Source organism: Neofelis nebulosa, chromosome 17, assembly GCF_028018385.1.
Source record: "Neofelis nebulosa isolate mNeoNeb1 chromosome 17, mNeoNeb1.pri, whole genome shotgun sequence".
In the NCBI taxonomy this organism is placed as follows: Eukaryota; Metazoa; Chordata; class Mammalia; order Carnivora; family Felidae; genus Neofelis; species Neofelis nebulosa.
This window is the reverse complement of record NC_080798.1, coordinates 14,255,887-14,282,401: the sequence shown is the minus strand read 5'-3', so window position 1 is coordinate 14,282,401 and position 26,515 is coordinate 14,255,887. Positions and strand designations below refer to the sequence as shown.

The following is a 26,515-nucleotide window of genomic DNA, read 5'->3' as shown; positions in this document are numbered from 1 at the left end:
GGTCCGGTGGGGCGTTTTCGGCCGAGGCGGGAACCCAAATGTCGTTTTGATTGGCAAGTTTTGGGCGAAGGGGCGAGGATTACTCTGATTGGTTAAACTGCTGAGTTTCGGCACGGGATTGGCTTGCAGAAAGACAAGGGCGGGACCAGGAGAGGAAGCCTTTACAGTCGGCTCTCAGAAACGTAGGAGGCGACACTTGCGTGAGCTGCGCCTCTGTTGGTGAGTAATCTGGGGTGCAGGCGGCCATCTACGCCGGGCGGGCGGAGCGCTTGGCGCCTGGGCTTTCCCGTGCCTCCTGTGGAGAAACTATTTTCCCGCTGCGCGAGGTTAGGGCGCCGCGGAGTTGTCTCTCCTTAACTGGCTCTTACATTCGCACTTTTTCTCCTGGGCCGCCCTTTGAGCTCTTGGGCCTATGGGAGTTGCCACTTAGGACGCTCCGCCTACTGGTTCGCGTAGAGCATCCTGGGACTCGTAGTAAACCTCTCGAGATTTCCCACGCGGGGAGGCGGAGCCGTGTCCTGCTTTCGCTTTGTTTTCCAATCTCTGCCTCCTTCCCGCCTCTCCTGGCTTCCTCGTGAAAGGAAGATCCCTGAGCAGCCCGTTAAGCCCGCTTTGGGGCAAAGGATTCGGAGAAACCCAGGGCTGAAGTTAACCTTTTTCCTTCTTTCAGCTCTACCTCGGCACCTCTCTCCATGGCAGTTCCCGAGACCCGCCCCAACCACACTATTTATATCAACAACCTCAACGAGAAGATCAAGAAGGATGGTGAGTTCTCAGGATAGTCCAGATTCCAGGTTACCTCGCACTCTTCCATCTCCAGCATTCACTTCTCTTCCTTCCCTTTCTCTAGCCAGCCAAACTGTTAGGGTTAATCCTTGAGCCTTTGCCCACGCTGCATTCTGTGTCTCTAACACTCCTTCAGTTCATCTTATCAGCTTGGCCATCAACTTGGTCACTGTCCATCCTTCAAGGCTTCAGCTCACAGGACGCCTCCAAGAAGCTTTCCCCATCCTCTTTCCCCTCGGGTGCCTGCCTCTGACTTCCCGTAGGCCCTGGACATCTCCCGCTCAAGCCCTGATTGCTCTGGGCTGTTATGTGAGCATGAGGGTAAGCTCTGGGATTGTCTTGGTCACTGTGGTGTTTGTTCTCCCCGATCCGCCCACAATGGATAGGTTTTAATTTCAAAAAGAAAATGAGATCATAGTAACGATGGCTAACATTGTTACCAGGTACTGGTATGTAAATCTCTGTTACAGTAAATTTTCAACAACAAACCTTCAGGAAGGAGCTATTACTCCTGTTTCTCAGATGAGGAGACAGGCTCAGGCACGATGTGATTTGCCCAGGGTCATGCAGCAAGGTAAAGTGGTTGAGGCTACCACTACGGAATTCTGCTTAAGAACTCGATTTTTGACATTATCACCTTGATTGAACCTTATTTTCTATATTTGAAAATTGAGCAAAGTCCTAATATTTTCTTTGCGTGGATGTTACGTGGATTAAATTAGCTAAACATCCAAACGGTGTTGACTTTTATGGTACCTGGCAGTTAGTATGGGCTGGATGGAACTTAGCTCTTATTATCACCTTAAGAAAATTGTTGGGAGAACCACTGGAGCTTGCTGGGATTAAGTTTTGAGGTTACCAATAAAGTTACTGTTGAAGAAAGCAAAACAAGCCACATAAATTCCTTATATGCTCCTAGAGTATCATGCTCAGCCAATTCTCTATGATGCTGGGAAAACACCCGGTGACAGACATTCCCCGTTTTGCCTTCATGGAGCCATATTCCATTGGGAAAGACAGACCTGCTTCCAGACAGTGATAGCCCAGAGTCGCCAGGGCCATGATTGGGAAGCACAACCAGAGTGATCAGGACTGGGTTTGAGCATCTAGATAGAGGCATTTGTTCCCATTTGTAGAAGAGGAGATGTCTTGGAAAAGCCTTCCAGGTTGAAGAAACAGTATATATGATGTGAGGGAGAAGAGCGTTCTGAACCTGGACCAACATATGATGGTGTCTAGGGGCAAAAGAGAGCCCAGGCTATTCTGGAAACTACCAAGTAGTTGTGTGTGACTGAGGCTTGGGACTCAGAACCTTCCAGTGAGCAGTGCGCTGATAGCTCATGGGATCTTGTGGGAGGATAGGCCCATAGACTTTGTCCTGAGGCATCTGGGAGCCAGGCGAGGGACACGATGTGTGGAGGGTGAACTTGAGTGGGCAGGAGAGAAGGGAAAGAGAGAGGCCCAGAGTCCGGGGGAATGGCCGAGCCCCAAACTGGGTTCACGGGTGTGGCGGATGGAGACCAACACCAGAAATGGTGTCAGCAGAATTTTTGGCTGACTGCGCCAGAACACCTTTTACTTCCCTCTTGACCCCACCCTCTCCTGAATTTTCTTTTCTTTCCTCACCTAGTCTTTCAGCAAGCATCTTCAGCTCGGGTGCCTTTTCTGTTTGAAATTTTTTTCTTTTAACATTTTATTTTTGAGAGAGAGACCGAGCATGAGCAGGGGAGGGGCGGAGAGAGAGGGAGACAGAATTCAAAGCAGGCTCCAGGTGCCGAGCTGTCAACACAGAGCCTGAAGCGGGGCTCAAACTCACGAACTCACAAACTGTGGGATCATGACCTGGGCTGAAGTCAGATGCTCAACCGACTGAGCCACCCAGTGGCCCTGGTATTATATTCTGTTAGGTATGGCAGTTTGTTAGTGATCTATGGTGGCCTTGGGTTCAGATGGACTTGGGTCCTGGCCCCCATCCCAGCTCTCTAAGGCTCTTCCCGGTACCTTCAGGACACTCCTGTTGAGCCAGTGACAAATCCTCTGAGAGCCTATTTCCACATTATTAAAAAAGTGAGACCATTACAGTTGCTGCCTCAGGAAGCGGTTGTAAGAATTTAGTGAAGTTCTTTCCGTAAAAAGACATTTAGTGGTATTGTTATTCATGCAACTGTTTTTGGAGAAGCGTGGGTGCTACAGCCTGCACTGAGCATGGGGGTACTGCAGTAAACAGTGGAGAGGCTTGTGGCTCTTCAGGATAGCTAAACGGCAGGTTAGCCAGCGTGACGTCAGGAGGTGGGAAATGCCGGGAGGGAAAAGCAGTTAGGTGCAAGGAGTGGAGAGAGCGACAGTAGGTGGCATTTATTTAGACAGGGTGGTCGGGGAAGGTCTCTGTGGTGGGAACACTTTTACTGAGACCTGGGTGACCAGAAGGAGAAAGGTCTTTGCCGTGGAGGCAACATCCAGCGCAAAGGTCCTGAGGCCACACATGTGTACCGGCCTGAGAAAGGGCTGTGAGGCCAGTGCGGCTAGAGATAACGGGAGAGGGGTGGAGTGTGGGGGGATGATATTGGAGATGTTGGCCAGGGCCACGTCACACAGGCCTGGGTCAAGGTGCCGGTGACAAAGAAAAGAATGCTCATGTGTATCGAGCATTTACCGTGTGCCCTTTGTTACGTGTGGCTCCTGTACTTTATGCGACAGCCCCGGGAGGCAGGTACCAGTACTGTCCGTGCACACAGGGGAGCGCACACGACCCGTCCCAGTGATTCTTGGCCGCTGCTGGTGTTGCTGCCTCTTGGGGGTTCCAGACCTGTGGCACCGTGGCCTTTGGCTGATGGTGTCCATTCTGGGCCGTGCCTGGCTCTGGAAAAGGAACTCAACCCCCAGGACAAGGTACCAAGACCTCCAGTCACCCACGGGTGCTTTCCTTCCTCCCCCTGCAGAGCTGAAGAAGTCCCTGTACGCCATCTTCTCCCAGTTTGGCCAGATCCTGGATATCCTGGTTTCCCGAAGCCTGAAGATGAGGGGCCAGGCCTTTGTCATCTTCAAGGAGGTCAGCAGCGCCACCAACGCCCTGCGCTCCATGCAGGGCTTCCCCTTCTACGACAAGCCCATGGTGAGCGCTGTGGGTGTGGAGGGTGTGCGCGCACCGTGGTGCTGTGGCAGACTGGATGGGTCTGGGCCTCCCGTCTCCCGCCGTCCAGTCTCCTAAAGTCGGCAGTCCCTCTTGCTGTTTGTCAGCATTCACTGTTCTTTGTACTGGGGTGGGGGTGGAGGACACACAGTGCCCCCAGATGGTGACCTGTTAGAAGTGTCAGGGCTGGGATGGGGGAGGTGCCCAGAGCTTGGAGAGCTTAGAGGAGGCACCTTACCCAGTCCAGGGGTTCAGGGAAGGCTTTCTGGATTTGAGACTCCAAGGAGAAAGACTAGCTGGGGGAAGCAGGGGAGAAAGCGTTAGATAACCGAGAACATTAGGAAAGTGGGTCAAGTCTGTTTGGCTGGAGCGAAAGGGTGGGAGTGGGGGCAGAGTATGGCCTGGAGAGCAAGTCAGAAGTCAGGCCCAGGGGCCAGAGTTTGTCTTGCAAGTGGACTTGACTCTGCGGGTGGTGGGGAGCCATGGAAGGGTTTAGGGAGTTGCCTCTGGCCGTTGGGAGAATGGATTTGAGGGGGGAGGTTAGGGGAGGCTGGGTCAGCTTCCCAGGTGTGAGGGTTTGGGCCAGGACCAGCGCGGGGGGTCGTGAATGGGGAGAATCGGGTGGGTTGCAGGTGTTCAGGAGACTAAGTGGCCGGCCGGGGTGGGGGCTGCCTTCTGGGAGGTGAAGAATGGCTTAAAGTGCCCGCCCTGAACTAGAATTCCTGCCACATCACTGGCAGACATCTTTGGTTCCTGGGGCCTTTCCCCTTGTCCCTCTTAACCAGTGTTTGAGTTACATCTGATTGGAATATGCCTCCCTGAACCTACTCCCTTGGGTAGGGAAAGCAATGCTCAGGTGTCCAGGTCCCAGGCAGATCGCCTCCTGTGGAAGACAGCGGGCCCTGGGGGCCGTGGGGTAGCCTGGAACCCTCCCCTCCATGTTGGGAGGGGGCACTGATTTGCCTGCTGTTTTCTCTGGGCGTGGGAGCCCAGACTTGGCCACATCTTCTGATGTTTTTCTGGAGCAGCTAGAAATTAGTTTTTGAAGTATAAAGACCACGATCTTATTTGATCCTCCTCCCTGCTCTGCTTCCCAAATCACCCCTTGGACCATATCAAACACTCAAGCACCAGTGAGCTCTGTCGGGGAGCCTGTCAACCCTACCTTCAAAATATCTACCGCTGCCCACTCCTCACCCCTCCCCTGCTGCTGACCTGGTCTCTGCTCTGACCCCTGCTCCCCACAGGCTGTTCTCTGTGCCGCAGCCACAGCGTTTCTTCCAGCACACCAGTGAAGTCTCATCACTCCCTGCTTATGACACTCCATGGCTCCCAGCTTTCTCAGGAAAAAAAAAAGCCAAGTTTCACCAAGGTCTCCAGAGTTCCTCCGATGCCTCTGTGATCTTATCTCCTCCCTCCTAGTCTGCGTTGATCTTGCCTTTCCTTGAACACACTGCACACCTTCACTCTGCTGGTCCTTTGCTAGAAGGCTCTTTCCCTCCATTCCTCTGTCTCTACACCAGGGTCACATCATTGAGGCCTTTCCTGGCCACATCTAAAATTTTTTTTTTTTTAAACATTTATTTATTTTGAGTGAGGGAGCATAAGCACATGTGTACCTACAAGCCTGGGAGGAGCAGAAAGGGAGTGAGAATCCCAAGCAAGTTCCGCGGTCTCCAGACCCCAACACCAGGCTCGATCTCATAAACGACGTCATGACCTGAGCTGAAATCCAGAGTTGGACATTCAACCAACTGAGCCACTCAGGCGCCCCATGAAATTTTCAATTCTTAATCTTTTTTTTTTTTTTTTTAAAGTAGGTTTCACACCCTATGTGGGACTTGAACTCCTGACCCTGAGATTGAGAGTCCCATGCTCTACAGACTAAGCCCACCAGGCGCCCCTGAAATTTTCAGTTTTTTCAACACTTCCCATCCACTTCTCCAGTTCACTTTCTTTTTTTTTAATGTTTATTTTTGAGAGAGAGACTGCATGAGCGGGAGAGGTGCAGGGGTGGTGGGATACAGAATCAGAAGCAGGCTCCTGGCTCTGAGCTGTCAGCACAGAGCCCTACGCGGGGCTCGAACCCACGCACCGTGAGATCATGACCTGAGCTGAAGTCAGATGCTTAACCGACTAAGCCACCCAGGCGCCCCTCCAGTTCACTTTTTAATCTTTTTTCATTGTGTCTTCCTCAGTGAATTACAGCATGAGGGCAGGGGCCTTTTGATAGGCTCATTGCTGTACCCACAGAGTCTAGGTTATCCATAGACTATTGAGGTTGAGATTTATTAGCCTGGGAGTCTAAACTGTGGTGTGACCGGAACCCCCTTGCACAGTGTTCCTGTGTTGCCCTTTTTTTCCTCAGGCTTTCTGCCTTTGGCCCGATGCCCAGGACTGTCCCATTTTCCCTTCAACACCCAGTGACCGAACTACATGCCAGCTACTCTTCAAAGCACTTCAGCTCATTTAGTCCTTAGACTCATCCTTTCGAATGGGAAATACCACAGTCCCCATTTTACAGATGAGAATGTTGAGGCTGGTGATTTCTGTAACATGGCTCTCGGAGTGACTGGGAAGGTCTGCTCTTGTACCCGGGCCATTTGGCCTTGAAATAAATCTACATTCTTCACCCTTCTGCTCTCTATTTGGCAGCGCATTCAGTATGCCAAGACTGACTCAGATATCATTGCCAAGATGAAGGGCACCTTTGTGGAGCGGGACCGCAAGCGGGAGAAGAGGAAGCCCAAGAGCCAGGAGACCCCAGCTGCTAAGAAGGCCGTGCAGGGTGGGGCAGCCGCCCCCGTGGTGGGGGCTGTCCAGGGGCCTGTCCCGGTAAGCCAGAGCCCAGGGATACTGCTCTTTCCCCCAACAGGCCTTCCTCATGGCCTGGCTTATGGGCACAGTGTATGTGTAGGGGTCTCCCCTTGGGCATTCACACCCCCCCTCCTTCATTTCCTTCTAGAGATTGTGCGCCTGTCTCAGGGATTAAACACCTGTGTAATGGTGTCTGCACTTAGAAATGCCTCCTTGCTTGCCCAGCTTTGTCAGGATCTCTCTCTGTGTCTCAGTCCTTTGTTTTTTGTTTTTTTTTTCCTCCCCTTGACCTTGATCCTGCTGCCTGTGTCTTTTAAGTTAATGCCTGTGCAGAAAATCCAGAGGAAGCCACGCATCAACTTTTTCTGGATTAGCGAATTTAATTTAGCAGGGCCACCAGACATAAGGTCGGTACGGAAGAAGTTTTATTTCCGTGTGCTAGCACCAAAGAAGTAGACTCCAAACTGAAAAAGAGCTCGGGAGTAAATCCAACGGAAGGTGTGTAGAACCCCCCACCAAAACAACAGAATCTCGCTGAGAGAAGTGGGAGATGAATTCAACAAATGGATGTGAGACTCAAGACTTGTTGAGATGTCAGTTCTCCACATTGGTCTAAAACTCAACACAGTTGCAATCAGAATGCTAACAGGAATTTTGGGAAGGCGCTGGCAGTCTGTTTCGCCTATGAAGTTACCACTGGGGTCCAGTAGTGAAAGGCCTTTTTTTTTTTTTTTTTTTTTTTAACTGGTAAATGGTGCTGGGCCAACTGGGTATCTGTAAGGCAAAGAATTAGTTCTGCCTCAACTGTATCAGTTAACTTGAGGTGAATTAGAGACCTCAGTGTGACAGCTTAGAACAAAAAAGATTCTAGAAGGAAACAGGAAAATCTCTTTGGGACCTTTGTGAGGCCACAAAAAGTAGAGCCGTCCTGTTTTCTAAACAGAAATCGAGAAAGCCCCTAGTAGGATAGATGAATTGCATCTACTCCTTATTTCTGAGCCTCCACGTTGGCTTTTCTGACCGGATCACCCTGTATTTGTCCTACTTTTACCCACGCCAGCTCCCCTTTTGTCTGGCATCGGCAACGGTGTCGGCGTCACTGCCCAGCTTCCCTGTTCTTACTCACTCTCCTCTTCTGCACCCAGCTTTTTGTCCACCTTTTTTTTGTCTGCAGCTGTGATTTCAACTCTAGCAGCCCCACCTCCCCGGGGTGCCTTCCCTGGGTATCTCCCCTGGGTGCATGAGTTGTGTGCCCTCAGACTGGCTCCCTTCTCCCCCTTTGCCACCACCTCTCCCGTCTCTTTCTGCTTCTGCCCCGACTGTCCCTGTCCACCTCTGCCTTGCACTGTGTTCTTTTTTCTGCAGGTCCCTTTTTTTTGCCTTGAAGTTTATTTTTGGAAGGAAAAGTACAGCTTGCTCATTCTAGCGTTTCTTTTCACTCCTTTTGTTAACAGTTGTCAGCATTTGATTTTTTCCAGTATTCTTTTTTTTTTTTCTGCTCCTATATTGATAAACAAAGTTAGGTCACGTTGACTGGTTTTTTTTATGTTAGAAAAAAAATTTTTTTTAACTTTCTGGCTTGAGTTTGCCCTTGAAGCTTGGGTCTGGTTTGCTCCATCCATTTCCCTTTGGGTGACCTTTGTCTCTATAGGTCCCTTTTTCACCTCTTTCCCAATCTGGGTCTTTCTCCCTGTTGTCTTTCACACCCAGGGTTTCTTCTGATGACCTCTTCTCTCTGCCTCCTGCTGACCCCAAACCTGTCTCCTGCCCGTCAGCCGCCCCGCTCAGTCCTGCCTCCCTCTCTCTGCAGGGCATGCCCCCGATGACTCAGGCACCCCGCATCATGCACCACATGCCGGGCCAGCCTCCGTACATGCCACCGCCTGGCATGATCCCGCCTCCAGGCCTGGCGCCGGGCCAGATCCCACCAGGGGCCATGCCCCCCCAGCAACTTATGCCGGGGCAGATGCCACCTGCCCAGCCTGTAAGTGTCTACTTCTGGGGTCTCATACAAACAGAACACGGGACTAGAGAGGGATGGGTGGGGGTGCTGTTTTAGGGTGGGTGATCCGGGCAGGCCCCCCGGAGGAGGTGCCATTAGATGACAAGAATAAGGATATGGCAGTGGGGCCAGGCCCTGGGGTAGAGAGGGATTGGTATGTTTATTGGAAGAACTTTGGAAAGGCAGGGTGAGGCTAGAGTGGTGGCCAGAACCTAGATTGATTTGGTGAACTTCTGCTCAGCACCTGCTAATGGATACAGCAGTGCTCTTTGTGGCTTATCGTCCCATGGGGGCAAGGCAGTGTTGACAGGCAACATCAGGTGTGTCAGGCGAAGGACCGGAAGGAACTCCAGTGGGGCAGGGGGTGGGAAATGGGAAGGCGGTAAGTGGTAAGTCCCCACTAGACTCACGGGGTCTGTTGACGTCCTTGCAGCTTTCCGAAAATCCACCAAATCACATCTTGTTCCTCACCAACCTGCCCGAGGAGACCAACGAGCTCATGCTGTCCATGCTTTTCAACCAGTAAGTGGGGCCGGTAGCTGGGCAGGGGCCCCATGGGCGATGGCCAGGAGATGGCGCCATGGGGACCAGTCTCGGGGTTGTGCAGGTGGAGCCTTGAGCCCGCTGGGGATTTGCAGGCAGGACAGTGACTGGAGGCAAAAACGGAGGAAGCAGTAGCTGAGCATGCTGGACCTTCCTCCACTTTTGTGAGGGGTGGGGGAGTCAAGGTTCTGGGCTTCGTCTTTCCAGCCTCTGAGTCAGAAATGCAAGGTGCACAAAAAACAGCCATGAGGTGGCATGGAGCACTGGCTGGATCGGCCATAATTGGCAACTCGAACTGCATTTGCTGGCGGTGGGGATATTTAAAATCTTGGTGCCGGGGTGTAGGCCACTGTGGCTATCGCACAAACTGTTCACTAGTTAGTGAAGGAAGGGGAGTGTGTGCTCACCTGGTGGCCCTGCTTATGATCTTACATTCTAAAGAACTTCTTTTTTTTTTTTTTTAAGTTTATTTTGAGAGAGCGCGTGCACAAGCGGGGAAGGTGGGGGGGCACAGAATCTGAAGCAGGCTTCAGGATCCGAGCTGTCAGCACAGAGCCCCAGGCGGGGCCCAAACTCAAATCGTGAGATCATGACCTGAGTCGCAATCAAGAGTTGGGCGCTTAACCAACTGAGCCACCCAGGCGCCCCAAGCGATAGGTATTTTGTAAGAATAGCGGCAGAAGAAAGGATGCCTAGTAAACTTGAAGATGGTTGCCTAATGGGGAAGGAAGGTAGGGCAGAGAAGAGGGAATGGAGAAAAACAGCCGATCATAAAAAGGGTGGTGTTTGTTTCTGGAATGGGGTGGGTGGGTTATGATCGACGAAGGACATGGCGGCAGTGTCCTGTTTCTTGGTTTAGGTTATTTATGGTTGCATAGGTGTTCATAAAGTATTTCCTTAAACGATATGCTTATGTTGTGTGTACCTGTTTGTGTTAGGGTTCCTCGATGTAGCGTTTTGCATATTTGGGGCTGGATAGTCCTTTGTTACTGGGAGCATCCTGTGCTTTGTAGGATGCTTAGCAACATCCCTGGCCTCTACGCTCCAGATACCAAAACGTTAGAAGGAGATGCCAAGTCTGGATACCTGAGGTCTGTCCCTTCTTTCAGGTTCCCTGGCTTCAAGGAGGTCCGACTGGTCCCCGGGCGGCATGATATTGCATTCGTGGAGTTTGACAATGAGGTACAGGCAGGGGCTGCTCGTGATGCCCTGCAGGGCTTCAAGATCACCCAGAACAATGCCATGAAGATCTCCTTTGCCAAGAAGTAGCACCTTTTTCCCCTGCCTGCCCCTGCCCCCTGTTCTGGGGCCACCCCTTCCCCCCTTGGCTCAGCCCCCTGAAGGTAAGTCCCCCCTCGGGGGCTTTCTCAGAGCCGTGTGTGAGTGAGTGGTCGCCACACAGCATTGTACCCAGAGTCTGTCCCCAGACATTGCACCTGGTGCTGTTAGGTCGGAATTAAAGTGGTTTTTTTGAGGTTTGGTTTTTCACAACCATTTGTCGTTTTTATTTTCTTGTTCTCTGTGCCTCCCTTTCTCACACATCAGAATATTCTGGGTGTTTGGACCTCTCAGGGTATTGGGGTTTGCAACCTTGGGAAAACACAGAATAGGGTATAACTTTGTCTCAGTTTCAGTTACCTTTACTACTTTGGGAAAATTTCTATTTTGTCTCCATCAGCATTCAGAGCAGGAAATTGAAACCTAGGCTGCCATGTACAGTTGGGCAGGTTGTGTACTGCACAAGGATGCTACCTTTAAGGATACACTATTCATTTTATAGATTTATATGTTTTTTTCTAACATGATGGAGTGTTAAGAGGTTTTTCTTTCTTGTTTTTTAATGTTTATTTTTGAGAGAGAGAGAGAGAGAGAGAGACAGAGTGCAAACAGGGGAGGCAGAGAGAAGACGACACAGAATCTAAAGCAGGCTCCAGGCTCCAAGCTGTCAGCACAGAGCCTGATGCAGAGCTCGAACTCACGAACCGCGAGATCATAACCTCAGCTGAAGTTGGTCGCTTAACCGACTGAGCCACCCTGGTGCCCCAAGAAAGAGGTTTTTCTTCACCTTTTTCAAATCTTCACAAAAATGCTTTCTGTCATAGCAGCAGTCCCCCAAAAACCATGCTAGATACTTCAGGAAGAAAAGGATGGGAGCAGGGTACTCAGGAACTCATTGGAAGAATAGTAGGAGTGGCAGCCTGGGTTGGGGACACTTGAGTTCAGGTTTGCAACCTGTGACTGAGCTGCAGTCTGGAGTCCAGGAAGGTGCCACTGCAGCTGATGGAACTGCCCATCCCACATGGCACAAGGGGTGTGGCCCCGTCAAACACTGCTGATCTTCCCTGCCGGCTCCCCTCCAGCCAGGAGCCTGGGGCAGGTGACTAAACCAGCTCTGGCTCCAGTGCCCTGGCGGCAGCGGAAGGTCTAGGAAATGTAGTTTCCGGTTGGACAGTCGTGTAATCTAACTGAAACTATGAATGGAAGGGAGATCGAATGGGGACCTTCCTTAGTAGTCCCTCACACCCTTGATCTGGAATTTTGTTTTACTTTTGAGAGAGAGAGAGCACAGGAAGGGCAGGGGGGCAGAGGGAGAGGAAGAGAGAATCTTTTTTTTTTTTTTAATGTTTGTTTACTTTTGAGAGAGCATGGTGGGGAGGGGCAGACAGAGAGGGGGACAGAGGATCCGAAACTGGCTCCATGCTGACAACAGAGAGCCCAATGTGGGGCTTGAACTCACGAACCATGAGACTGTCACCTGAGCTGAAGTCGGACGCTTGACTGACTGAGCCACCCAGGTGCCCCAAGGGGGAGAGAGAATCTCAAGCAGTCTCCACGCCCAGCATGGAGCCTGATGCAGGGCTCAATCTCACAACCATGAGATCGTGACCTGAACCAAAATCAAGACTTGGAAACATAATGGACTGAGCCACCCAGGTGCCCTGATCTGGAAAATTTTTAAAAGTATGTATGTATGTGTGTGTGTATAAATACACACACACACACACACACACACACATACATACATACATACATACATATATCACATACGTGTGTGAGTACGGGAAGGGCAAAGAGGTGGGGGGGCGGGGGAAGGATCTGAAGTGGCCTCTGCGCTGACAGCATCGAGCCTGATTGAGGGCTCTCACTCATGAATCATGAGATCATGACTTGAGCCAAAGTGGGACATTTAACCAACTGAGCCACCCAGGCACCCAACTCCTGGAAACTTTTTTTTTAATGTTTTATTATTTATTTTTGAGAGAGAGAGAGACAGTGCGAGCAGGGGAGGGCAGAGAGAGAGGGAGACACAGAATCCGAAGCAGGCTCCAGGCTCTGAGCTGTCCACATAGAGCCTGATGTGGGGCTCGAACTGACAAACCGTGAGATCATGACCTGAGCCTGAGCCACCCAGATCCCCACCCCCACCCCCACCCCCACCCCCGGAAATTTGTAATTGACTAAAAAACATACATAAATCGCTTAAGACCCTTCTTCATGCCATATAGATAGAAAAATGAAATCCTTTGCCAGAAGTAGAAAATTGACCACAAAAATAAATACAGGAAGACAATGTTCTGTTTGGATATCTTCTGCAAAGGCTCTAAGCCCAAGCCTGCTTCTGCTTTGCTCTTTTTAAATTTTCACTTATTTAGGGGCGCCTGGGTGGCGCAGTCGGTTAAGCGTCCGACTTCAGCCAGGTCACGATCTCGCGGTCCGTGAGTTCGAGCCCCGCGTCAGGCTCTGGGCTGATGGCTCGGAGCCTGGAGCCTGTTTCTGATTCTGTGTCTCCCTCTCTCTCTGCCCCTCCCCCGTTCATGCTCTGTCTCTCTCTGTCCCAAAAATAAATAAAAAATGTTGAAAAAAAAAAAATTAAAAAAAAAATTTTTTTCACTTATTTATATGTTTATTTATCTTGAGAGAGAGGGGGAGAGAATCCCAAGCATGCTCTGTGCTGTCAGCACAGAGGCCCAATGCAGTCTTTGAGCTCACAAACCATGAGATCATGACCTGAGCCAAACTCAAGAGTCAGATGCTGAACCGACTGAGCTTCCCCCAGGTACTTCTCTGCTCTTTCTATTAAAGAGGAACATCAGCATTTGCAGCGAAGACTTCACAGCACCAAATACAGTCTTTGTGCTCGTAGGATCTGAAAGGGGAAGGGGATTGTCTTCACTAAGAGGCAAGTATTGTAGACAAATGCAAACACCTCGCCCACCACACTGGTGACCACAGGTTCTGTGATCAGCGGGTCCTGGTTTCTGTCGTCTGCCTGGTGGACTGCTTAGCTGCTCCCTTGTGTCGTTGATGTCCCCACTCTAAGGTTCATTTTCTTCCTGTGTGAGGGGAGAATTCCTGTAGGTTAATACTGTGGTATTGTCGGTACTCGCCACTGCCCCCAACACGCACACCCACTGCCAGGCACTTAGTAAACACCATAAATTCAGCACATGCTTGCCGAGTACCTGGCATGTGCTAGATACTGTTCTTGGGACAGGACATGCAGTGGTGAGTGAAACAGATGAGCTAACTGCAAACACTTTTGGTACAAACGACGGGGGTGGTGGGGCAGAAGGGCTGGGGAACGGTCCTGGGTGATCAAGGAAAGCCAGTTATTTGAGGGGACATTTGAGCACAGCGGTTTCTCCCATGGTTGTGGTGATGGGTGTTGGGTGCATAGAGATAGCTTCAGTCCAGGCTTCGCGCCACGTGGATTCTTCCCCATCCCCATGCCCACATGCGCCCAATCTACTTCCCCCTCATGGAAGTTTGGACTTGAGGCCAAAGGTGAGAATGCCTGAGGACAGAGATGGCCACTCAGGAGAATGATCTTGGTCCGTGGATCTATTTGAAGGGCAGTTTTAGAGGTTGAGACCTGAGTTCAAATCTCCCACCGCTTTCTCTTGACAACTGACAACTCCACGCTGAGTAAGTGACGGGTATGGGCCTGGACCCCAATCTGGCCCCTCTGCTTGCTGGCCAGTTTCTTAAGGCTCCTCACTGCCATTTCCATGTTGAGTGGGGTTATAACAGCCTTCTTGAGGTGATGGAGAGTGTCCATTTGAGTTAATAAAAATGTATGTGGTGAGTGCTCTTTAAAGGACTGCTAGCTTTCATTGTCCCTATTTTACAGAGGAGAAAAGCGAGGAGAAATAGCTGAGCCCAGGTCACCCATTCGGGAAGTGGCTTGTGAGGGTAAATAGTGGTTATGGTAGAGCGTTGCCTAGCCTAAGTAAGGCCTGGCATGTAATACTTGGTCCTTCGGAGTGGGGGCTGTTCCTGGGAATCAAAGGGCTGCCTTGTTATGTCCTTTACAGGAAATTCCAAGGTAGTTTTCCGTACCGGCTCCCTGTTGCTGTTCTCGGAGGGGCCCAGGTACCCAAGTGGACTCAAGATGGAATCGAATATCTCAACCTGCCTGTCCGGGCCTCTGGTTGTCGGGGGGTGGCTGGCACCTGGAGTGGCCTGGGCTGCTTTGGGCCTATTTGGGTATTTCCTTGGGCGGGCAGCCCTCACCCTGTCCTTGAAATGGTTCTGGCTGGGTAGCAGCCTCTAGGTGGTGTGGATGAAATTTGGGACTGGTTAAGGGCGGAGACGAGACCAAGAACACAAGTTTCCTTGTGCTGCTGGGGAGAGGGAGGGCAGGAGGAAACTGGAGACCCCACTTCCACCCTGGCCACTCTCTTGCTCACAGTCCACAATGGCTGGGTCGCCAGTGTTCCTCGGTGTCATCATTTTGCTGTCTGCCTTCTCAGGGCCTAGTGTCGGGGGTCGCGCCATGCCCAAGCTGGCTGACCGCAAGCTGTGTGCTGATGAGGAATGCAGCTGTAAGAGTTGGGGGGTGGGGGTGGAGGACTGGGGGCTTGGATTGCCAGCCTGTGTGGAGGGTGCTGTGATTCTCTTCTATTCCTCCCCCAGACCCCATCTCCATGGCTGTGGCCCTGCAAGACTACGTGGCCCCCGACTGCCGTTTCCTGACCATACACAGGGGCCAAGTCGTGTACGTCTTCTCCAAGCTGAAGGGCCGAGGGCGGCTCTTCTGGGGAGGCAGCGTGAGTCTTGGGAGAACAGAAGAGGAAAGGGTATGGGGCTGGGGTGGGAGTACACCCTAATTTTCCACCTAAAGGGAAAATTTGAAGCGGTGGACTGAAATAGTTTGGCAGGGGGAGGGGGTATTGTGATCTTGATTTTTAATTTGTTGAGCAATTATAGGGCATGAACTAACTATATGGTGCTAGTCTCTTTTTTTTTTTTTTTTTTAATTTTTTTTTCAACGTTTTTTATTTATTTTTGGGACAGAGAGAGACACAGCATGAACGGGGGAGGGGCAGAGAGAGAGGGAGACACAGAATCGGAAACAGGCTCCAGGCTCCAAGCCATCAGCCCAGAGCCTGACGCGGGGCTCGAACTCACGGACCGCGAGATCGTGACCTGGCTGAAGTCGGACGCTTAACCGACTGCGCCACCCAGGCGCCCCAGTATATGGTGCTAGTCTCTTACGGACACTGAAGAAAGAACAGCGAATGATCCCTTTAATTCTAATGGAAAGGGACAAGCCATCAAAAAACATCAGCAAATATATGCTCCTTTGAGAATTAGTACAGACTTGGGTGACTACATCAGGGGGTCAGGGAGGGCATCCACACAGTGCCTCGAGGCTGAGATCTGAGTGACAAGGATGGAGCCAGCCATCTGGAGACCAGGAAGAAAAAATGTACAAAGGTCTTCAGCAGGAATAAGTATGCCATCTTTCTGGACCCTGGCTTTTAATTCTTCCTCCCCAGGTTCAGGGAGATTACTATGGAGATTTAGTTGCTCGTCTGGGCTATTTCCCCAGTAGTGTCGTACGTGAAGACCAGACCCTGAAACCTGGCAAAATTGATGTGAAGACAGATGTGAGTCTCTTGGGGGCTGGCAGGGATCTGGAGGGGGGACTCTTGGGTTGTGATGATGGGCAATGATCCTCCTACCCTTGGCTCCCCGGCTGCCTAGCTGTGTGCCTTGGTTTTCTCATCTGTAAAATGCAGAGGGATTTCTAAGTCTATGTCAGGTTGAGCGGTGCAGATTAGAGGGCTCTGGGCTAATTTGCATAGCATGTGTTTGGCCAAACCTGGCCCCTGCTGCTACAGCTTTTGCTAAAACCGCTAGATCCTTTGTGGTGTGACCGCTGGTTTTCTCCCCACTGTTTTCCCTTTCTCTTTTTCAGAAATGGGATTTCTACTGCCAGTGAGTTCAGCCTACCACTGTCCCTGCTGGGTTTTTTTCCTTCCCGGCTTTATGCAAATATATCAGCCAAGTGCAAACTGTGGGTCTCTGTGGTCTTTATGTGGGGGCGGCGGAGGGGGGGTGGGTTGGGGGGCTGGGTAACAAAGGAAATGTTTCCCCAGGTTTCTGAATTTGGCCAGTCAACCCACTGACTGTGGTAACGTCAGTGGTTGCTAGGCAGAGTTCCACTCACTAAAAGCTCTTTGCTCCAAGCTGGGTACTGGAGGTGGGCACCTAAGCTTAGATATCACACACAAGCAAATGAGAAGGTGGAATAACCTGAACATCCCGGTTGCGGGTTGTAGTGTCCTTTCTAGACCAATGGAAGGGAGTTGAACTATTGGGAATGAGCCAATCGGACCATGAGGAGGACATAAATCGCAGAATAGAGGTTTTCATGGAAGATCATCTGAAAAGGGAGGTGGGAGGTTAGCCGGCGCGTATTCCCGCAATTTTCATCCTTGCCTTTGAGGTCAGAAAGAGCCCTTGCCAGCTCATTACCGGCTCTTCTTCGGGGTCTTTCTGTCAATTCTGCCCATGCCCCTTCTTTGCAGCTGTGTCCCCGCCCCCAGGTCCGCTCCTACCCAATCTGGAGTCTCGACTCTGCACCCGTACTCCTGACCAAATCCGTTTCTCAGCTCGGCTAAGCACCTCCGTACGGTACCTTCCCACTTGCTCAGCCAATCGCTCGTCTTAGTCCCGCCTCCCTCGGCACGTCCCCCTCTCACGCCGCCAATCCGTGCTTTTTGTCCCGCCTCCTGGCCGTCGAGTTCGCCAATCCCTGCCTTTGGGCAGCGTGGCCTGGTATCCCGCAGCCCTAGCGGGTCGCGCCGTAGGGGGGTGGAGGCGGAAGTGGCGGCGCCGGTCCCGGGAGTAGGAAGGAGCCGGGGCTGCAGCCGGAGTGGAGCGGCTGCCAGCCGAGGAGCAGGCGCGGCCGCGGCGCCATATTGCGGCCCCAAGCGGCCGCGACCGAGTCATGGCCGAGACCTACGGTGAGGGTGGTGTGCCGAAGCCGGAGTCTGGGGTCTGGGCCCAGAGAGGATGCGGCCTTTGGGGAATGGGGCGGAGCCTTATGTGCCAGGGGGCGGGGTCTGGTATGGGGCAGGGCCTGGTGGATACTGGGAGGGGTTTAGTGGGTCTGAGGCTGAGCTCCATCTATTTGGGCGGAGCCTGAGGGTCTGGTGTGTGGGTTAAATAGATCTGGGGCGGGATTTGAGGTAGCCAGTCCTGGTGGATCTGCGCAGGCCTTGAGAGAAAGGGTGGGCCTTAATGTGTCAGGGCGGAGCCTGAGTGGATCGGGTGGGGCTGACTGTGAATGGCAGGGGTCGAACCGGGTGGGCTAGGAGAATCCTGAGGGGATGCTGTGGACCCTGGGACTGCTCTGGCTTGAGAGGTCTGGAATGGGGTTGGGGATGAGTTGTCCTTGAATTAGGAGGTGGGAGGGACTAGTGACAAGGGGTGGGGCTTAAACTTGAGGATAGGGGCAGGGCCTTGGGCCTGGGAAGGAGGGGCTGAAAATTGGAAAATCTGGATGAAGGGATGAATTGGAGGTGGGAGGACAGGGTGCGATAGAAAGAGCACTGTTTTAAGAGTCAGAAGGAGCTACATTCCTTCAACAAATAAAGGAAAAGCATTGGGATCAAGTGCAAAGATCCCGAGGTGGGAACCAGCTTGCCATTTTTAGGGAATAGACTGAAGGCCAGAGGTTAGAGCAGAGTGAATGAGAGAGTGGTAGAAGGTGAAATTGTGAAGGGTAGGATTTCAAGATGGCTTTCAAGAGGTGTTCACAACATAGTAGGTAAGATTTTGAACTCTGGAGTCAGTTGACGTGGGTTCGAATCCCTGTACTGCCTGGCTGTGGGATCGTGGGCAAGCCAGTTAACTTTTATGGCCTCAGTTTCCTCATCTGGAAGATGGGGATGACTGTTAGTATACTTCCCTCATAGAGTTTTTCTGAGAATGAAGCAAGCTGTTGATGTAAGTAAAGAACTTTAAAACTGTGCCTGGCATGTAGTAAGCTCTATATAAAAGTTGTCTGTTACCGTTCTTACCCATTGCTCTGATTCTGCCTGTGTCTGTTTGTCTCCTTATAATTGTGATGGTCTCTTGGTTTCCATCTTTTGCCCTGTATCATTCTCTCCATATGGGTTTTCCTGATTTTGACTCCACCTGCTCAGACTTCCTCTTCAAATTCCTGGTGATTGGCAGCGCAGGAACTGGAAAATCATGTCTCCTTCATCAGTTCATTGAGAATAAGTGTGAGTTTCTGGGAATGGTCCCCGGATCACTGAACTGTGGGCTTGGGCATGACGTGGGCAGGGGCAGGGCTGGCCAGAGGTACAGTTCCAGTGCTGGCTGCCTGGTCCTTGCCTTGGTATGTATTCTTTGCTAGACCCTCCCTGAGCCTCAGTCACCCCTGCAATGAGAATGGTTTTGTACAGGCTGAGGAGGCCTTGGAGGACAGGGAATCTTCTGAGCCCCTGCACTGCCTCTTTTCTCCCTCCCACTCCCAGTCAAACAGGACTCCAACCACACAATTGGCGTGGAGTTTGGATCACGCGTGGTCAACGTGGGTGGGAAGACTGTGAAGCTACAGATTTGGGACACAGCCGGCCAGGAGCGGTTTCGGTAGGTGGCCTGGACTCCCAAGGGAGGGGGCGGGCAGAGGACAGAGGAAAGAAAATGGGGGCGGGGGAGGGGGGGTTGTGTGTGCAGAATCACTTGGAGATATGACAGGAGCCAGGAGACATTGAGAGGGCAGGCAAGGTCGAGGGAGAGAGACAGAGACTGCTTACAGTTACCTCTAGCCAGAGAGAGCAGGAGTCCTGGAGAGAGAGCAGAGACAGTGAGAGAGAAAATGACATTGAGAAAGAAGCCTAGTGAAGGGAGAGACCAACAGACCCTAGAGCGACAGCAATAGATAGACCCATATGGCTGGAGGGATGGACACTGGCACCCCAGGAGAGGTGCTTAGGTTGGGGGCAAGGGGTAGAGATGGAAAAAAGAGAGATTGAAAGAGAAAGGGAAACTGGAAAGAGATATACACACTCCGAAAGGGACAGAGAAAGAGAGACAGAGACTGAGCAGAAGAGCAAGATAAGGGTGATAAAGAGACACAAAGAGAAGCAGGTCAGAGCCAGAGGCAGGGAGGGTGGGACAGGCAGAGCCAGAGAGACAGAGAAATGGGTGTGTTTTGGGACGGGGGGGGGGGGGGGGGGGGGTGGAGGGGAGAGAAAGGTGTAGGGCTCAGTGCACAGTATGTCTTCAGGAAATGGCTGCAGAAAAGGTGGGAGATGCATAGAAACCCTGAATCTGAGATACAGAGACAGAGGAGACACATGAGGGAACCCAATTCATGGGGAAGTGTGGTCCCAGGCCAGCACGTCGTCGCTGCTACGTTAATATTGGCGTGTAGATCCACTGTGTGGGAGACACAGAGAAGGTGAAGGGTGTGCAGCTTGCGCTGGGTTTGCAGTAAGTGCTCAGTGTACGCTCGTGGAATGATTGCCTGAGTTCCAGAGGGACCCAGACAGGTGACTGGGAGATGCATACAGTCGGCCACAGTGGGAGAGGGACAAGCGGATGTAGTTGCAGAGCACGTGGCCAGGCCTGGGCAAAGGGGAGGTGAATGAATGAACGCATGAGAAATCAAGAGCGAGGGTGAGAGAACCAGGGCCACAGAGACAGACAGAGATAGAGAGACACAGAGAATGAGAGACATACACACGCAAGAGAGACGGACAGGAAAACACAGACCAGTGAGGACATACAGAAAGACACAGACAGACAGACAGCTAAACGAGACAGAGATTGAGGGAGACAAAGAAAGAAATTGTGGCGAGACCAGACCACTGCCAGCTTTTGGGGGATGGGCCAGCAGTGAAGGGGGGCCTCCGAACCACCAGTCTCTCTCCGCAGAGGGGGGCAGTCTCAGGGCAGACCCCAGCCTCGGGGGTGACTGGGTCCCCCTGGCCCCACAGGTCGGTGACACGGAGTTATTACCGAGGCGCGGCTGGAGCTCTGCTGGTGTATGACATCACCAGGTGGGTACAGGGAGAGGAGAGGGTGGGGCAGGGCCTGGGCAGAGCCCCTGTCCTGTGCCTGCCTCCCTCCTGTCTCCCTTCTCCATAGCCGGGAGACCTACAACTCGCTGGCTGCCTGGCTGACGGATGCCCGCACGCTGGCCAGCCCCAACATCGTGGTCATCCTCTGTGGCAACAAAAAGGACCTGGACCCGGAGCGTGAGGTCACTTTCCTGGAGGCCTCCCGCTTTGCCCAGGAGAACGGTGAGGGTCCTGTGGTGGGCCAGTGGCGGAGGGCAGGGGGTGCTCAGCAGAGGAGCAGGGGCAGTCCCTGCAGGCCTGCAGGCCTCCCTGTGGCTATGCCCAGCAAGAGAATGTGGAGATTTAGAGGTCTGGGTTCAAATTCAAGTGTTGCCACATGTGAGCTGTGCCACCACTCTGGTCCCGTTTCCTCATGTGACAAGTGGGAGTCATGGCCTTTCTGTCTCAACATAGTACGTGATGGATGGCTCAAGGGATTTGGTCCATGGAGAGCCCACCGCACTGCCCGGATGTGGCAGCGGCCTCTTGAGGAACATTGGCTGCTAAGAAGGTTTTGGCCAGTGCAGGGTATTGGTATAATGTGGGGGCTGCAAACTTCGATGGCCCGAGGGGCCAGGCCTGTTTTGTGAATAAGAGAGATAGGACAGGGCAGACCCCAGCTTAGCAGGCATCAGTGTTAGGGGCGTGAACAGGACCAACAGCCACAGCAAAAGGTGTGCAAGTATAAACTCACTTGAAAACTTCGTGTGGGCCAAACATCTACTGGCTCAGGGTCTGTCTCCATGTTCCCCAATTTGTAACTTCCAGGTTTAGAGGATGTCTTGCCATGAGAAAGATGTGGGTTTGAGTCCTGGCTCTTACTTTCTGTGCAGCCTTGTCATGTGGCTGAAGGGTAGACTGTGGTGGGCCTGGGCCTGTCCTAGATGGTGCTGGGGACAGAGTGTGAAAGACACCCTGGGCCCAGTTGTCGTGGGCTCACCGTTAGTGGGTGGGGAAAGGGGACACCACCCTCTGCAGATAATGACAGCCCAGAGAGGTCAGGGCTGGGATAGGGGAGACACAGGGGGGGCCCTGGGAGCCCAGGGTGGGGCACCTGGTCCTGCTGGAAGGTCAGAGAGAACTTTCTAGGGGAAGAGGTGTGTAGGCGGGAACCTGGGGAGGTTGCCCTTCACAGCAGGACAACAGAGGCCTGGAGTGAGGGCAGAATGAGAGGTGGCAGGTCAGAGTCAAGGGGAGGCTGGGGACTGACCCAGGCCCTGCCCCCTAGAGCTAATGTTCCTGGAGACTAGTGCCCTCACGGGTGAGAACGTGGAGGAGGCTTTCCTGAAGTGTGCCCGCACCATCCTGAACAAGATCGACTCAGGTGAGGCCCCTGACTGCCCAGAGTGGGAGTGGGAGTAGAAGGCAGGGCCCAGAGGTCTCTGGGGGACAAGTCCTGACCTCTCCCCTGCCCCCCAGGTGAGCTCGACCCCGAGAGGATGGGCTCAGGCATTCAGTATGGGGACGCATCCCTCCGCCAGCTGCGGCAGCCTCGGAGTGCCCAGGCCGTGGCCCCTCAGCCCTGTGGCTGCTGAGACGTCCGGAGCCAGGTGGGAGCCCAGGACCTGGGGACGGCAGGGGTGGTGTCCTGGCAAGGGGGGGATACGGAGCGGAGACGGAGACACAGAAAAGGAGAGGTGACAAGAAAAACAGGGTGAGAAAAGAGAGACGCAAAAACGGTTTAGTGAAAGGAGCCATCATCCTGGCCTCAGGGATGTCCTCTCCATCTCACCACCACCTTGCTGCCCTGGATCTCCGACCCACCCATTTGGCAAATATTTATCGAGTGTGCACTGTGTGCCAGGTCCTGTTTGAGCAGTGGGCTAGAGAATTCCTGCCCTCGCAGGGCCAACATGCTCTGGGGAGGAAACAGACAATAATCAAGACACATAAGAAAATGATATTGTAGTTAAGGAGATAAGAGCTATGGAGAAAAATAAAGCAAGGAAGTTGGGGTGGGGAGGTAAGGAGTGGAGTTTTATGATGATGCGGGAAAGCCCTTACTGAGGAGGTGACATTTGAGCAAAGACCTGAAGGAGGAGAAGGACAGGGTCATATGGGTCCCTGGGGGAAGAATGTTCTAGGCAGAGAGAACAGCCAGTGCAGAGGCCCTGAGGTAAGTCATGCCTGGCCTGGATGAGGAAGTTCATGGAGGCCAGTGTGGCTGGAGTGGAGTATGTGTGTGTATTGAGGGCTGGGAGCAGTAAGTAGGAGATGAGGTCAGGGATCAGGGGAAGGAGATCATCAGGTAGGGCCTGGCTGTTGAGGTGGCTCTGGGTTATACCCTGGGTGGGATGGGAGCCACAGGAGGGCTCCGAGCAAAGAAGGGACAGGACCTGATTCAGGTCTTCCCAGGGTCCTTCTGGCTGCATATAGGGGAGAGAAGGGGGTGGGCGGGGGTGGTTGTTGAGAGACCAGTGAGGAGGCTACTGCAAAGTCAAGCTGAGAGAAGATGGTGGACAGGACCAGGGTTGGGGGGGAGGAGGGACTGAGACGTGGATAGCTTTGTATCCTCCCTGGTCTCTGTCTCCAGTCTTGTGCCCTCTTGATGGAGCCACTGGGTCTTTCTAAAGCACAAATCTGATCCTGCCCCTCCCCTGTTTAAAACCACCCATGGCTCCCAGGGTTCGTGGGACCAGGCTGAAGCTCCCAGCCTGGTGTCTGCCTCCGCCAGCTTCTCCTGCCTCAGCTCACACCTCTCCCCAGCACTCAGGCCACCGCAGCCACACCGAAGTTCTTTCCATTTTTCTGGCTCTTTGCTCATGCTGTTCCCTCTGCCAGGAACACCATCTCTGACCGCCTCCCCCTCCTCCAGCAAGCCTCACTAACCCTATGGTTGGTCCAGACTCCTTGCCGGGCTTGCAGGATCCTACAGGATCAGGTCCCATCCCCACCTCTTTGGGAGGGTGTCTGTCTTGCCAATTATCCCCTGTGTTTCACACCCACCCCTGCCCCCCCCCCCCGCCTCCTCCCGATTGGCAGCTCCAGAGTGGCTGAGGGGGGGAAGTGCTCAGACCTTGGGTATACTTTGAAGGCAGAGCCAACATAATTTCCTGATGAATGGATATGGCATTTGAAAGAGAGGAGTCAAGGGTGAGTGTTTAGGGCAGAAAATTCTTTTCCCTCCATGCCTCTGCCTCTGCTGTGCCTCGGTTAGGTGTGCCTGTCTGTCCTCCAGGCTCCTTTCTTAGGCCAGATGCTACTCATCATCTGCTCTCTGCTAAAATGACTCTTGCTGCAGGACACCTTTATCAGCTTCCCAGATGGGGTCACTGCCTCTAGCTGAGTGGTCTCACAACTGCCCCCTATTTTTTAAAGCATTCAGTCTGAATACTTGATCATTATTGTTTGTATTTGTCCTCCCCATCTGAGAAGGGAGGGAGGTGACAGATCAGAGATTCCCCAGCCAGGTTGCCTGTGTTTAAACTGACTCTGTCACTTCCTACCTGTGTGACACTGGGCAAATTATTTAACATCTCTGGGCCTTGGTTGCCTCACCTTCCAACTGGGGCTAATAATAGTACCTACCTCACATAGGTTTTGTGAAGATTAATTATATTAATCCATGTAAAGTCCTTAGAACAGGGCCTGACACTTAGTGGAGACTCGATAAATGAGGGCTGTGAATTATTTTTCTTTTCACTATCCATTTTAAAGAGTCGGGCTGTGTAGAAATGGATGGGTGTGTATTCTTCACCCTCGGGCTTAGTATAGCATCCATTTCAGTGTTTACCCTCAGTGAATCAAATGTAATAAGACAGTGCTTTTTCAGATGTTACTGACTGCAGTCTGCAGGAGGAAATCAATTGTATACTTTGATCTAATACAGTCACACACACATAGAAGACTGAAACACTTTCCTTGCACTAAAGTTTTTTGATTGAGGTGAAATTCACATGACCTAAATTTAGCCCTTTTAAGGTGCACCATTCAGTGGCACTTAGTCCATTCACAAAATTGTGCAACCACCACCTCTGTCTTGTTCCAAAACATTTTCATTACCCTAAGGAAACCCTGTGCTCATTAGGCAATCATTCCCCAATCCTCCCAGCCTCTGACACCCAGCAATCTGTTTGCTGTCGCTGTGGACCAATATTCCTATTACATGTGATGTACTCTGATATTCTCTATTCTTTTTTTTTATTTTTAATTTTTTTTTAACGTTTATTTATTTTTGAGACAGAGCATGAACGGGGGAGGGTCAGAGAGAGGGAGACACAGAATCTGAAACAGGCTCCAGGCTCTGAGCTGTCAGCACAGAGCCCGACGTGGGGCTCGAACTCACGGACCACGAGATCATGACCTGAGCCGAAGTCGGCCGCTTAACCGACTGAGCCACCCAGGCGCCCCCTGATATTCTCTATTCTATTTTATTCGTTCATTGACAAATTGGCCAAGGCCCACCAAACTGATTTCCCAGCCCACTCATGCAGTGCCGCACACTAAAATCACCTGGAGAGCTTTAAAAGCTACTGATGTCTGGGCCTCACCCCAGAGACTCTGAAGTGATTTCCGGATTTCTAGAAGCTCCCAGGTAATGCTATCTGTAGCTGAAGCAACAACCACTAACCAAATGCGGCTCTTCAGTTTGGAAAACACTGGAATGAGCCACGGTGATCCAGGAACACAGAGATAACAAAGGTGGGATGCGAAATTTAGATATTGAGATACTCCTCTATAGACTCCAGGGGTCAGCTCTCTGAGACAGATAAATAGGGAGATACAAGTACCCTCAAAGAGATAGCTCCAAATTGCCTGCAGAAAATCAGACGGCAAATGTAGGAACTTTGGGAGAAAAAGAAAGGTATGGGCAGACAGACACAGATAGGAGGGCAGGAAGATACCCAGAAATGAGGCAGAGATACCGGCTGGACAGACTGAGGATCCCTGTAGTTCACCACACACTTTTCTTTCAGCTCACCTGTTCTCCAGGACCAGCCCTGCCCTCTGGCTGGGGCCTAGCCCCAGGCCCTGGGAGGCAGAGCCCCTCACCTGTCCTGGCCCCAGAGAAGCTGCCCCGCCACCTATCCCCCTTCCCTGGCCTGGTGGGGCCTGGCTGAGGGGCAAGACTGAGCCACGGGGGAAGGGGGAATCCGTACCTGCTGCTGCTTCCTCTGTCTTGGCTAACCCCTGTCCCCCCTGAAACCCTAACCATACTCTAAGAGTTCCCAAAGCCTGAGACCAGGGCATTTGGCCCCAGCTTCCCGCCTGGCCCTGCCATTGCGAGTATGTGTTATTTATTGCCTGGAGGCCTGTTCAGTCCCTACTCCACCTCCATAAAGCATTGTTTACACCTGCGTCTTGGCCTCCGTTATTTTGGGGTGATGGGGAGGGAGGGGAGACAGAAGAGGTCCCTGATGGAAGAACCACGTGTTTGGGGGTCATGTTTGTGGTTTGGATATGATGTGGGGGTACACCATGACTCAGATGTTTGCTGTGGAGGGGAGTTTCTCACTGCACTTGTTGTGACAAGGCATGCTGGAGGCCCACCTGTGTAGCGCTGATGTCCTTGTGTTTGATGTGTGTGATGGGTGTGTGATGGCATCTGTAGGAATGTGTGCTGATTGTGTGTGACACTGTTGCTTGTGACTGCTTTGTGTCCTCAGTGATTGTATCCATGAGGCTGGTGGTGTTTGGCACCAATGCCGGGGAATGAAAATTCAGGTTTGTAGGTGAAACCTACGTGTGTTTGATGCTTGAAAGTTCCAGGCAGTGTCTGACTATTGCGTGTGTGACTGTGTATGTATGCCCCTGAGGTGTGTTTGTCTTAGTGTGAATTTGGCATCTTTGATACACCCGTGTGTGACCATGAACCCTGAAGTATGCCCCTAAAGGCTTTGTGGGCCTTTGTGCAACCCTGACCCTTGCATA

General features: G+C 52.2%; 3 protein-coding genes and 1 long non-coding RNA gene across 5 annotated transcripts; 3 read left to right on the top strand and 1 right to left on the bottom strand.

Moving 5' to 3' along the window:
• Window positions 1-86: 86 nt before the first annotated feature.
• On the top strand, window positions 87-10,769 carry SNRPA (small nuclear ribonucleoprotein polypeptide A). 2 transcript variants are annotated; one of them, XM_058709515.1, is made up of 7 exons: window positions 87-219; window positions 671-765; window positions 3,726-3,898; window positions 6,572-6,751; window positions 8,544-8,717; window positions 9,169-9,257; window positions 10,388-10,769. In XM_058709515.1, exons 2-7 carry the CDS (start codon window positions 693-695, stop codon window positions 10,545-10,547), a joined length of 849 nt encoding a protein of 282 aa, XP_058565498.1. In that variant the 5' UTR covers window positions 87-219; window positions 671-692; the 3' UTR covers window positions 10,548-10,769. The 2 variants fall into 2 exon arrangements, with proteins under 2 accessions (XP_058565498.1, XP_058565499.1); XM_058709516.1 differs by lacking the exon at window positions 87-219 and adding an exon at window positions 251-326.
• A 2,400-nt stretch (window positions 10,770-13,169) lies between these two features.
• LOC131499992 (uncharacterized) lies at window positions 13,170-17,317 on the bottom strand. Its single transcript, XR_009256133.1, has 3 exons — window positions 17,206-17,317; window positions 16,821-16,950; window positions 13,170-13,612 (listed from the first exon to the last, which is right to left on the bottom strand). It is a non-coding gene; the product is annotated as an uncharacterized LOC131499992 (long non-coding RNA).
• MIA (MIA SH3 domain containing) lies at window positions 14,738-16,579 on the top strand. The gene is made up of 4 exons (XM_058708622.1): window positions 14,738-15,103; window positions 15,195-15,328; window positions 16,061-16,171; window positions 16,483-16,579. Exons 1-4 carry the CDS (start codon window positions 14,977-14,979, stop codon window positions 16,504-16,506), a joined length of 396 nt encoding a protein of 131 aa, XP_058564605.1. The 5' UTR covers window positions 14,738-14,976; the 3' UTR covers window positions 16,507-16,579.
• Window positions 17,318-17,375: 58 nt separating the features above from the next.
• RAB4B (RAB4B, member RAS oncogene family) lies at window positions 17,376-25,942 on the top strand. Its single transcript, XM_058708620.1, has 8 exons — window positions 17,376-17,533; window positions 18,719-18,799; window positions 19,055-19,169; window positions 20,522-20,584; window positions 20,673-20,827; window positions 21,873-21,968; window positions 22,064-22,194; window positions 25,561-25,942. The coding sequence occupies exons 1-7, from the start codon at window positions 17,518-17,520 to the stop codon at window positions 22,177-22,179; spliced, it is 642 nt and encodes a 213-aa protein (XP_058564603.1). The 5' UTR covers window positions 17,376-17,517; the 3' UTR covers window positions 22,180-22,194; window positions 25,561-25,942.
• The last annotated feature ends 573 nt before the right edge of the window (window positions 25,943-26,515 follow it).